This window comes from Centropristis striata, chromosome 23 (assembly GCF_030273125.1).
Source record: "Centropristis striata isolate RG_2023a ecotype Rhode Island chromosome 23, C.striata_1.0, whole genome shotgun sequence".
NCBI classification, from domain to species: Eukaryota; Metazoa; Chordata; class Actinopteri; order Perciformes; family Serranidae; genus Centropristis; species Centropristis striata.
Genome location: NC_081539.1, coordinates 12,636,135 through 12,649,155, shown reverse-complemented (window position 1 = coordinate 12,649,155; position 13,021 = coordinate 12,636,135). Strand labels below are relative to the sequence as shown.

At 37.6% G+C, this 13,021-nt stretch overlaps 1 protein-coding gene across 2 annotated transcripts in view; it reads left to right on the top strand.

The window, feature by feature from the left end:
• slc4a2b (solute carrier family 4 member 2b) overlaps window positions 1-13,021 on the top strand; it is a 55,850-nt gene that overhangs the window by 20,701 nt on the left and 22,128 nt on the right. For both annotated transcript variants that reach the window (XM_059326606.1, XM_059326605.1), the window contains 3 exons: window positions 8,729-8,897; window positions 9,920-10,149; window positions 12,257-12,372. In XM_059326606.1, coding sequence (XP_059182589.1) covers window positions 8,729-8,897; window positions 9,920-10,149; window positions 12,257-12,372 — 515 coding nt within the window. The remainder of the gene's footprint in view (window positions 1-8,728; window positions 8,898-9,919; window positions 10,150-12,256; window positions 12,373-13,021) is intronic.

The window sequence follows — 13,021 nt, the reverse complement described above, 5'->3', positions numbered from 1 at the left end:
TCTTCTGACTTTGGATCATTAGGTAAATTCAACCTCAACACGAACTCTGCAGCTGGTTAATGTTCAGTCTAGTTCTTGTGCTTTCGAGATGCACTTTTACTTCGTCAACAGCTCATTGACTTTCCCAAGGCATTAGAAGTCCAAGGTAATAATTACAATTATGTTTCCTTAATGTGTCACTTGTTAGAGATAGGCGCCCCTCTAATGTCAGCACGTGGATTACGAAAGTGTTTCATGACGAGGGGAACACTGTGAGCGTTTCAACTTTAACAGGAAAAGCCAATATTAAGAAACCTGCTGCGCTGCTGGCTCAGGTTAAAACTGTTTGCAAAGATTTGTTTTTGCTTCTCCCCTCACACAGAAATGTCGGAGGTCAGGGTCAGCTGCAGAACAGAGCCACTGGAGCTGGTGGGGATTCAGTGTCTTGCTTCAGGACATTTCAGCAATGCAAACAGCTGCTGCATCCGAACTGTCTAGATCATTGGTTTTTCAACCTTTTTGGCTCGTGTCCTCTTAAAGTAATAGTTTCACATTATCGGAAATGTACCTGTTTACTTTCTTGCTGGGAGTTAGATTAAAAGGTTGAAACATGTCTGCATGGTGTTTAGCCAGAAGACTGTTAGCTTAGCTTAGTATTAAGACCAGAAACAAAGGAACTGCTATTATTGCCTCCTTATATACCTTAGCTGCTTAGTTTAGCTTTCCATACAACTTGTTACATGCATTAAACAAACAGAATGTAAGCGGTTAATTTGAGAACTCTAGAGGTGCCTTAAGGCAGATTTTGCTTTTGCTTTCCCCCTGCTAAGCTAAGCTAGTGAGCCGCTGCTTACTGAAGCTTCATATTTACATGGAAGTTATATTGTTCACCCCTTGTCTCAGATCATTCTCCTGAGACAGTGCTCTCACTCCTCAGTTTTATCTAAGTTGAATATGTCAAACTAAAAAAATCTGTTGATTAAAGGGGGATTTTGCAGGAAGTCTATCTGGTAATAAAACATGATGGAGAGGACAAGGTATGAACCTGAAAGTTTCAAATTATCCACCATGTCAAAATATTTTTTTGACATTTGTCCTGTTAATCATCTCTTGAGCCCTTTTTGTAAGCCAAATCAGCAAAATTTTGTAAAACTTGTTTATGCTAACTTGTTTTTTTTGCCTGTGTCAAAAAAGAGTTGATACGCTAAAATGGATCTAGAAACGCCTTTTTCAAATAAGTGCTGATGTAGTGAACATTTAACTTGGATGACTGATCAGCTGTTTCCACTGTCAGCATCTTCCCAGATATTTGATTAATTTCTCTTTCTCTCCGGACAGCATGAAACATGGCCAATACTAGCTAACATTAAAAATTAAAAAAATAAAATAAAATTTCCAATCAAATTCCTCAAGACCTCTCCATGTTTCTCCAGTAGATGGGTTAGAAGTCCAAGGCAACTTGTTTTGTTTCCGGTTTGCAATCTCTACTTCTTCTACTCTTTAATCTGACAGATTACGGTGATGTATCACCTAGAGCAGGGGTGGGCAACCTGAGGCTCTGGAGCCACATGTGGCTCCCTGTGGCTGTGACAAAATAATTATACGAAATGAATTGTTGACTCCTTTACATTTTTATTTATCATTGGCGTCGGTCCATTGGAATTTGTATTCTTCAATTGTAAAAATGTGCAGCTAATATATGACATTAAAAAGTTGTGCGTCATAGCTTACATAGCTTAAGTCTACAGCCTGGTGCCTTGACCGCTAAATTTTAAACTTCAAGTCTAGTTTTGAGTTTTTCTAGCTAGGCGAGCTTTCGATTCCAAATCTCCTGAGATATTTCTTTCGTGTCCATCCTCTCATTTGCACTTGGGCTCATGCGTTCATACGAAATCATATTAATAAATGCTCATTATGGCCTATTAGTAATGTTGATTGCAATGCTAATTTAGACTGAGTAGGCTGTTTTAGCTTCATTGTAAGGCGCGAAATAAGGTTTGCGGCTCCATTCCGACATTTTTTCTCTTTCTTTAGCCAGAAAAAGGCTCTTTTGTTCGTAACGGTTGCTGACCTAGTGTCATCTTCTGACAAAACTATATTGTAGCTGAGTGTATTTGTTGCAAGCCAGTTGATGGGAATGGGCTTTAATTAATTAATGAGCCTTATACATTTTCTTTTATGCAACATTTCAAAAGTTCCCTTAAAATTTGTTTCGCAATTTGATGAAAACACTGCTATAGTATTCTGCAGACCAGTTTGCTGGGTCCCAACCGTCCCTTCTGGGAACAGCAACATCACCTTGTCTTGACCACTTCAAGCCCCCAAGACCTTCCTGTCCCCACAATGTATCATCTTGCTATATATACTGCAGTAGTAAGCTTTGACATTATAGTGTGCCAGTATTAATGACTCACAGTGAGCCATCACACCTTAAATAGACTGATCAGATCAGCGTGGTTCACACCTTGTCCTCTCCATCATGTTTTATTACCCAATAGACTTCCTGTGACGTGTTTCTGGCAGCATGCTGAAATACCCCTTTACTCAATAGAGTTTTATTTTAACACCTTCAACTTAGATAAAACTGAGGAGTGAGAGCACTATCTCAGGCGAATGATCTCGGCTGTTTGGCTACTGAAAACCCTGTTTGCATAATGTGAAATGATAAAGCTGGTGACTGCTGAAAAGCCCAATTCCCAAAACAAATATAATCAAATGGTATCACCAGACAGGAAGCAAAAACAAACGGTTTGAGACATAATTTCCGGTCTGTGACAGTCCCTTTAATCAAGAGATCCTATAGACGCAGTATGTGACGGAAATATTTTGTATTTGATTTTAAGCAGTGTAAACATGCAGTTTAATCTATGACGTAATGAGAAGGTTGTGAAAATCAACTCTTGCATGATCGCAAAACTCACATTTGGCCGAGGATAAAACTAGGTTACAACTTAACATGATTTTATAGAATAATCAGAGAGCATATCGTGCACCCGGATCTTCTTGCAGACTCATTTTAAGATATGTAGGAATGTAGTGAGTCATCGGCCTCAACGCACGACATGATCACTACATCATCTCCCCCTTTCCCCCTCCAAATGCTGACTGTGTGGGATTTGAGCCTACCTCACGACACAGATAATCTCCTCTGCAACCTCCACACACGGTCGAGTGTCCACCTCATTATACAACACAGCTACTGCACAGGCACACGACTCTTTAAAAACTGTGTTGCTTCACAATATTAACTCTTTCACTAGCTATTAATTTATTCTCATGGACCACCATCCCCTTGGGGATGAATAAAGTAATTTTGATTTGGTCAAAACTGAAATACAGGTGCATCTCAATACATTAGAATGTAAAAAGTCAATTTCCAGTAGTTCAAGTCAAATCGCCCCAACCAAGTATTGATGGCCTCTGAAAAGTATGTCCATCTATATGCTAACATTTCAATATTAAACATACTTTTTAAAATTGGTCTTTTGTCATATTAAATTATTTTTGAGACACTGAATTTTAGGTCCTCGTTAAATGTAAGCCGTAATCATTATAATTAAAATAAATTAAATAAATTAAGACATGAAATGTTGCACTCTATGTAATGGATCTATACAATGTGTGATTTCCAGTTTTTGAATTGAATTACTGACATAGATAAAGTTTTCTATGATATTCTAATTTATTGAGATGCACCTGTATCTCACCAACTATTTGATGGACTGCCATTAAATTTGGTAAAGACATTCATGTCCTACTTGGGAAGACATAACCACTCTGCTGGTCCCTTTACCTCCCATATAGTGCTATCATCAAGTCAAAGTTTACTTTGTCCAGTACTTTAGTTTAGTTTCTAGTTTATGACAAAGTGCCTGCAAAACTGACATTCCCATCAGCCTCATTTGTACTTTGTTATCTTTATTTATTTGATTCGTTATTGTAAAAACATCAGGTTGCAGTTTTTCTTTGGTTATGTGACTATTTTTTTTAGCCTCCTCTGACACCCTCACACTGTAATGTTAAAACTGACCCCACTACAGCCTCCGAAAGACAGACTGTTGGCACAGGGGTCCGCTGTGGAGTTAAAGTGGTTTAACCAGGTTTTTTTTTTCACATCTGTATGTAAAGATTAGACTGCACTAATATTATTAGTATTATACTTTTTGCAGAATTGAATTCCAGTGGTGGCTACATAGGATCGTTTCCAACTCAAGTGCAAATATTTCATATAACTCTATAGTGTATAAAAGTTAAGCCTCAAGAAAAAAAGACATTTGGTACAGCCCTTGGTGGTTGAATCTTTTTTTTAAAAAGTTTTATACACAACTGTTTTTATTTGGTTAATCAATTGCTAAGTTTAGTGTTTTTGTTCACCATTCAAATGATCAACCACAAATATGTTTTTTCAGTCACTTGTCATGTAAGTCAAATAGTCATTAATGTTTCCACCTTTCTTCATTTTTGATCTCATTTCACTCCAGCCTGTTTCATGACTAGTTTTCTGTCAATATTAGCCATCAAAACTTCCTCCTTTGAAAAGTGCAAGTTGTTTAGTCTCTATGCATTTACATTGCCCTTCAAGGTGGACTAAGAGCACCTTGGTCAATATTTAGGCTTCATATGTCAAAGTTAAAATGTGGAGATGAATGTCAACGTGAGGTTTTGTTCTAGGCTGTTCAAACATGGCTTGTCCTTTCAGGCAGCATTTGTCCTCAAAGCGAGAACGAGAGTCTTGTTTATTCTGCCCTGGTACAATGGGCAGACTGGTGAAGGTGGCAGGTTGGCCGATAGGGCTGTGATTAGGGCATCACGAGGCTTTGATAAGCAGGGGAGAGAGGGATGTCTCCTACCTGCAGTTCTTATTAGAGGTTTCGAGGGTCAGAGCTCCACTTTTGTCATGTCGGAGGGCAGTGACGCTCGTTGCCACCACAAACGCTGATTGCAATTAAGCTCCCGTTGCCATGAGCGAGGTAAGTCCCTGAAACTCAAAATTCTCTTCATTGTCTGTTCAGTTTTGTCTTTACTCGGCTCCCCTCGGCTTGTTTTTGCACATGGCTTCGGTTGTGGAAAATTCTCTCACCTCTTCGAGAAGTCCCTCACACATCTCTCACACCTCTGGGGATTCACCGTGAAACCATGATATGAATGAGAGCTCTGTAAAAATAAACTGCCGGATAGTGTAGCAGCAAACATCTGGATGGGATACATGCACTCCGGGTTTTTGGGTCAGTGAAATAATTAAATATTGGAAGTATTAAGACAGTGATGACGTGGGGTGATGCTTAATTGCAGAAAGTAAGATTTTCTTTAAAGCGATTGGAGCAATTACTGTTGTCTAATTTTAACTTCATCATTTTACTTCAGTATATTATATCGATTTCATAATTTGTAATTCAAAAGAGCAGCAGTTTCTGCTCTGCTGCTCAAATCGTTGTTTGGTGTTATTGTTGCTTTAAAGTGCTGAATGTCTTTGGTAGCTTGTTCTGGAGGTCACAGAGGTGAACTTATAGTTTGTTCTTTCTTTCTTTCTTTCTTTCTTTTTTTTTGAGACTCTTGTTGATCCTTCGGGCAAAAAAGCTACATGAGGAATTGAACCTTGGGTCAATATTGAATGTGTGCCTAACAGACTGACCTGTCTCTCCTCTTTATTCGTGAGCCTCAGCTTGTCCACAGTTCAGTGCAGGCTTTCTGCTTCTGTCACCTGTGTGTGGCATGTGAAAGCAGGTCAGAGTAAAACTCTGCACGGTCATGTTGGTCATGGGAATCAGTTCTTCACACTTTCTGTGGACATGCCTTAATTCTTAACCCTCAGGATGAACTCTCGAGTTTCCTCTTCACATTTCCTTGTCTTTGATGTGCTTAATGGGTTAAAACTGCTTTACATTATGTGTATAAGCAGCTACAAGCTCTGTGTTAGTTTGTTTCTCAACAGTATTATAGAAAAACAACATGCCATAAGAACCCATTAAATTTTGGAGCAGATCTATATCACAGGGCGGATACACAAATCACTTTTGTTAACATGCGATTTAGGGCATTTGGCCTTGGTGGAGGTCTGCACTCTCTGAGTTCCCTTCTCATTCTGAATGTGATGCGTTCATTTAATTTCATGCAAGAGTTTAATTTTGTTATATCATTTCTGGATTTATTTTGGGGGTCTTGATACAGTTTGTGGCATTGTTGGAAAAACGTATCTCCTTACTTGAGTAAATGTACTGATCCCATAATGTGAAATTAATGCATTCATCTTCTACTTAAGTGCAGAGGTATTATCAGCTTAGTTTATTTAAACATGCAGTGTGGAACTTTTGTCTCCCCCCTCTGGCAACGACAGTAACTACTTTAACACTGTTGACGTGTGTGACACATGCTACAGGTGAGCTTGCAGCATCTCCCCTGGCCCCACTCTCCTCAAAGTCTTCCTATGGAAAGCATTTCAAACAGGCACATTTTGAATGGGCACTGTCGTATTGTTAAAAAAAAAAAAATGCCAACCTCTATAAGAGCAGTAGGTAAATTCCTGTACACCAGTGCAAAAAGTTGCCACGGATGCCAGACATCACAACTCTGACATGCAATACTGAGAGCTTTCCATGGCGGCGATAGGCTTAGTCAGCATTGTGTGAACTCATTTGTGAAGGGTTTTCGAGTTTATCATTTACATGTAAGAGTCCCACACACCATCTTTAAAGTATCAAAGCAAAAGTACTCGTTCTGCAGAAAAATGGTTCTGCAGAAAAATGGCAAAAGTTTGAGATCCTTAACAATGCATTGCATTTTATGAGCTTATTCAGTGTTTCTTTGTGCAAATTTTTTATCTAAAAAGTACCTTTAGCTCTGTAGTGTAATAAACATGGAGTAAAAGAACCATACAATGGTATAATTTTGACATAAATGCACTTTATTTAAGTACTGTTGTACCTACCACAGTCATTTTTTATGTATTACATTTGTGCACTCGTGTAGCAGCCTGCTGTCCATACACTGAAAAAACTGAGTCTGACACAGAAGAAAGCAGAAGCTGCAGGTGAGAGGAGTCATCACATGCTTTCTGTGACTCCCTGCAGCACGGGAGAAAACCTAATATACAACTGACATGTTGGGTGTCCTGAGAACCATTTGTGGGAGCGTCAGATGACTTGTGGCCCCTGAGTTTTGCCACAGGTGGGGTTCGCTGCAGGATCTGAGGCACCTGCGCAGTAGTCATGGCAACATTTACTCTGCCGTGAGGTGGCTGCATTGAAATCCCGTTAGCCGGAGCAGATCCACTTGCTGCGTCGCTGCAGCCAATCCTTATCACAACATCCCACCGGCAGAGCAGGGCGCAGCAGGGCACGGCATCCTGCTGTAAGAAAACAGATCTCTTATCACCCACATGATCCCTGTCACACCACAGCGTGGAAAAAGGAGGAACGGATCAAAGCACATGGCTATTGTTTACGATTTAAGGCTAATTTGCAAGAAGGTATGCATGAGAGGGCCCGTCATATGATGTCCTCACTGTGGAGTATTTTGCAGAACCAGAACTCCCTCTGGTGTTGTTTTAAGTGAAGGGCAAAAGCATGCTGTGTCCCAAATCCACCTACATGCTAAATCTAAGCAAGCAATTTTAGTATGTACTGTAGCTGCCCTTACAAAATACATAGTGTTGCAGTTATATTCAGTCAGGATATACTACTTTATCAAACCATTGTGCATTGAACTTTAATCCTCTTGCTCATATATGTGTCTGTGCTCTCTCGCTGACTCATTCAAGGGCGTAGCTTCTCCTGTGCAGAAGATTGAGGGTCAGAATTGTCAGAAAAGCATGCCGACTTGCATACAGATGCAGTCGGGCATCCTGGTATTTTAGGCATACTGCATTTGACACACAATGTATTGGAACATGCTAAATCTTTTTCTGGCATATTTTTATTGTTCTTCATGGCCATTTTTCTCCCGTAGCGCAATGCACAAAGGAAAATGATCTTATTACAGCTAGAAAGCATTAAAACTAATTGAGGATGGGGACAAAACGGTAGAAACAACCCAGGAGACAAAAATAAGTTTTGATTTTAATGGAAAATCATTTTGCTGTCTCTTTGTTGGGTTTAATTGGCAGTAGCATTCTGAAGTTGCTGATTGATGGCATAAAACAGTTTAGTATGTTGATTTCTCATATACTATTGCAAATCCAGTATATATTTTATAGATTAATTATAGTGTATATACTGTGTACACTAAATATGAAGTAAGGAATTGGGACGGTTCTACAGCATAGACTTTGTTCACTACTTGATGGGGCTGGATGCTTTGGAAAAAATATCTAATGGTGATTGTTTTGACTGATGTCATTCACATTTTTGGAGGGAAAGATCATTTTTGCATCATTATTCTCATTTTCATTGAAAATCATCAAATTATCATGGTGTGATATATATATATATTTAGCGCTTTTGATAAAAAGATTATCATATATTTTTCAGCACTACTACTTAAACAGACCCAAAGGGAAATTTGAAAAACTGTTTTTCAAAAGAAGTAGGATGAATAATTTTTTGTAATCTTAAACATTTTTATAACATTTTAATATGTATCAGATTATTTGTGGTTTTATTGTGTATTTGTCTGCATTTATTCATATCATTATTTATTTCCCAGTGTCATATTTATTAAAATAACTTAAAATTCTGATCCATGTGGCTGATTTTTTTTATTTTTTATTTCATTTTGGTTTCTTTAACGTATTTGTTAATTTGTTGTGTTGCAGCCAGAGGCTCCTGCTGCCTCAGCACTACACGGGACTCCGCGCCCTGAAGAGGAGGATGATGGGGACCTGAACAAAGCCTTGGGGGTCCAGCGCTTTCAGCAGATCCTCAGCCCCGCTGCTGTCGTACCTGATGATCAGCACCACAACTACCACGAGGAGGACATCGAATGTGAGCATCCCTTGTTGTTCAGTGCATTACAATATTCAGCCAGTGGTGGAAGAAGTATTCAAATACATTATTACTTAAGTAAAAGTACACCACACTGTTAAATTACTCCACTACAAGTAAAAGTCCTGCATTCAAAACTTACTTCACTAAAAGTACAAAAGTATCAGCATCAAAATGTACTTAAAGTATACTTAAAAGTAAAAGTACACTCAGATTGTTTTATATATTCTAAATATATTACTGGATTATTATTATTGATGCATTTGTGTAAGCAGTGCTTTAATTTCGAAAAGATAGGGCTCATTTCAACTACTTAATTTACTTATGTGGTTTAAAAAAAAGTCTAATCACTTTAAATTTATCATGTTTTTCATGTTAAATCTGGACCTGAAAAGTAACTAAAGCTGTCTAAAAGCTAAAAGTACAGTATTTGTCTCAAAATGTAGTGGAGTAGAAATATAAAGTTACATAAAATGGAAATACTCAAGTAAAGTACACGTACCTCAAAATTGTACTTAAGTCCAGTTAGGGCTGGGCGATATGGATCAAAAGTCATGTCCCGATATATTTAGGCTGAATATCAAAATATATATATATATATATATATATTGATATTCAGCCTAAATATATCGTTGTTATACAATATAAATATTGTATAACAACAGGAGTACCTTTTTTTAAAAAAAAAAAAATAGGCCAATCTTTTTCTGAAATAATTATATTTATATGAGAAAAGAATAACGAACATTACCAAAGAACTAAATATGACAAACTCTAGTAAGGGCAGCATTTATATATAAAGAAAAAAATATATCAGTATATGCAATATGGTCTAATTCCATATCACATTTAAAAATATATTGATATATATATTGATGCCCAGCCCTAAGTCCAGTACTTGAGTAAATGTATTTAGTTACATTCCACCACACAGACCGAGGAAATGTATAAAAACAAAATACTTTTACATTTAAAATGGAAGTAGCTCATGTTTGTCTAACTCTGCTTTATCTTCCCCTCAGACCACCGTCACTCCTCTCACCACATCCACCGACCTCTGTCCAAACTGCCCTCTGAGGGACGCAGGAAGAAGAGCAACAAGAAAAGGAGGAAGGACAAAGATCACAAAAGCAGCCATGCACCCAGCAGTGGCCCCATAGAGGAGGGGGAGGATGAAGAGGAGGAGGAGGAGGAGGTGACGGAGACTTCTGCTCCATCGGAACCGTCTGATGAGAGGGTCAAAGATGTGGAGGTAATCATTTGTCCTTTTACTCATCTTCTAGTGATTTATGAGGGAGTGGAAAATCTCTGATTGGGACAGAGTATTATATATTTTAGTATTAATAAATGTTTGCCTAAAAAAACATCAGAAAAAAGTGAAAATATTTCCTTAAGCCCAAAGTACATTTTCATGTTTTTTCCTTTTTCCAACCAACACTCCAAAACCTCCAAATATCCAGTTAATTGTATTTAAAAACAACAAAAAGCTGCAAATACTCAAATCTGACAAGATGAAACTATCAAATGTTCAGCACTTTTTAAAAGTACTTGATTATCAAAATATTTTCTGATCATTTTCTGATCATTTGCAAATCGAATGATCGTTTCAGCTCACAAAAAAACACATTTTTAGCGAGAATCCTTTATATTTTACCAAGATCAAGATAACATAAGTAAAAACAAGTGTTTCATAGTTGCACTATAAACAATAAATAATAAATAAAAAAACATAAATGATAAAACATGTAAACATAAAATATTATAAATGATAAAAAAATAAATTAAAAAACACACAAATCAAATGTATATGACCTACATTAATAGGAACCATATTGTAATCAAATTTACTACTGTCAAGAATGAAGTCTACATGATGAAATATATCACAATGACTATTTGCAGCACTTTGTCCTGCATGATCTGCTGTAAATTCTATTTATTCAACACACTATTAATCACTTTATTAGCCTTCTGATGCATTGGTCAGACTGAACACTTTCTCACATACCTTGGTTTTTTTATTTTCATACAGTACAGTAAAAATAATTCTACCTGTTTATGCAGGTGCAAAGGGGGTCACAAAAACTTTGAATGTCAGGTATGCTTTGCATTAAAGCACAGGTCAGTTAGCGTTCAGGAATGTGCTGCTGCTGCTGTACAAATGGCTGTGCTCCAATTAGATACCCATCCTGCTCATTCAGAGTTGTAGTGTTACCAATTTTTCCTCTATGAATATTTCAGCATAGTCTTAATCATTCATCAGTCGGTTTCATGTTTCATTGTTGTTATTATGCTTCACAAAACGAGACCAGATTTAACCTGATGACCAATAATTTAGTCACGATCATTATTTTTTAATTTATTTAGTAGTTCGACTGTTTTAGTTTTGAACTGCTTTGTTCAGGGAATAACCTGAACAAAGCAGGTTAAACATTTCTTATCCTGCTGCTGACTTTATGTCCCTATTATCCTTATATTCATCCAGATCGAGGTATAATAGTGTCCTTGTTGTTCACAGTGAAGGTGATCAATCACTTTACCTCTACAAATAATTCTGATAATGCTTATAATCCGTTATGTCTTTGTGACATCAAAGAACATAAATTTCATAAAAGTCAGTGTAAACAGGAACCAGCACAGAACTAAAATGCCCAAATTAATCGAATTGTATGTGTGAATGCACTATGGTTGGCATGTGGAAGAATGCTGCCACCTCTAGCATCTAATAAAGTTAATGACCAATTAATCAGTTAATTGCTAAGTTTTTATACATACTCCAGTATGTATAAATACATGCATACATGGGCAAAATAAAAGATGTGTGTATATGTATATACACACATGTAATATATATGTATATATATATATATATATATATATATATATATAGTACTATGCAAAAACCTGTTTGATAACGGACGCTTTTATTTTGAAGGATGAAAAACTAATTCAAGTGAGATTATACTGTAAAGATAACGTCAAGGAGTTCAATGTTTTATGTTTTAGCCCCCAAAGAGGCATGAGATTAGTTTTCACAGTTCATGCTAGCAAGGTTTTCTAGTTTTGCTCAAATTAATACTTTTGTATTTCTCTTTGTTTTATAATTGCTATTGCAACTTTCAGTTTGCAAACAGTAGCTTTATCCAACTCAATTCTCAGCTCATTGGCTTATTGACGTATTGCTGCAGAACAGAACGCGGCCGTGTTTCAGTTCAGTGGGTACTGATACGCAGTCTTAGATGAAATTAAAAAAATACACAGATGGATTAAGAATTCCACGTGATTGACCAAATTCTTAACAACCATTAATTGATCATGTGTTTTTTACAGTGCTCTCATGCTCTGTTCTCCCTCTACAGTTCTTTCTTTCCGATGAAGACCATGTGGCCAAAGAGAGCCCTCGCTCGGCCCGTGAGCTGGACATCGTGCCACAGTCTGCGGCGGGAGCAGATACTGAAGATGCAACTTCCTCAGAGTGAGTCTAGTTCTAAAAAATAAAATAAAAAGAGGGTATGAGAGACTTTAAAAGCATGCTTTACCTGCTGTGATGATTGCATGTTTTTACCATGTCGCTGAACACTTCTCACAAACTTTCTGATTGGGCGAGACAGCTCAGGCGCACGTTTGATTGGCCGGTGAGGTACACACTGTACGTTACCATGTCTCAGGCATCCAGTGGGCCTGCTGGGCATGATCTAATGGACCCGAGTAGTCCTCCATATATCACCTGTCGCTATAGACGCCACAGCACACCTCAGCAGCCCCAGGCTCCCTCGATGACATTTGCTGTTCCACTTCATGAGCTTCTAAACTGGGCTAGGATAGAGCTGCGTCTATACACCTTTTGCTTGGTTCTCTTTGCGATCTGAGAGCAACCTAATAATAAAAGTGGATTTGTTTTTAGAAGACACTGGAGAAATAATTGAATGTAAAAGTAGTTTTTCTTGTCTCAAAATGCTGTGGACAACTGACATTTAAAGGAGGGTGAGTTCATTATGTTCATTTCACTAGTGCTTTATTAGGTGCAACATTAGTGTGGTCTATTACAGCTATTAAAAGATAATAACCAAAGTATGGAAATATTATTCCTCTGGCGACCAAATCACCAAGTGTCAGGAAGATAA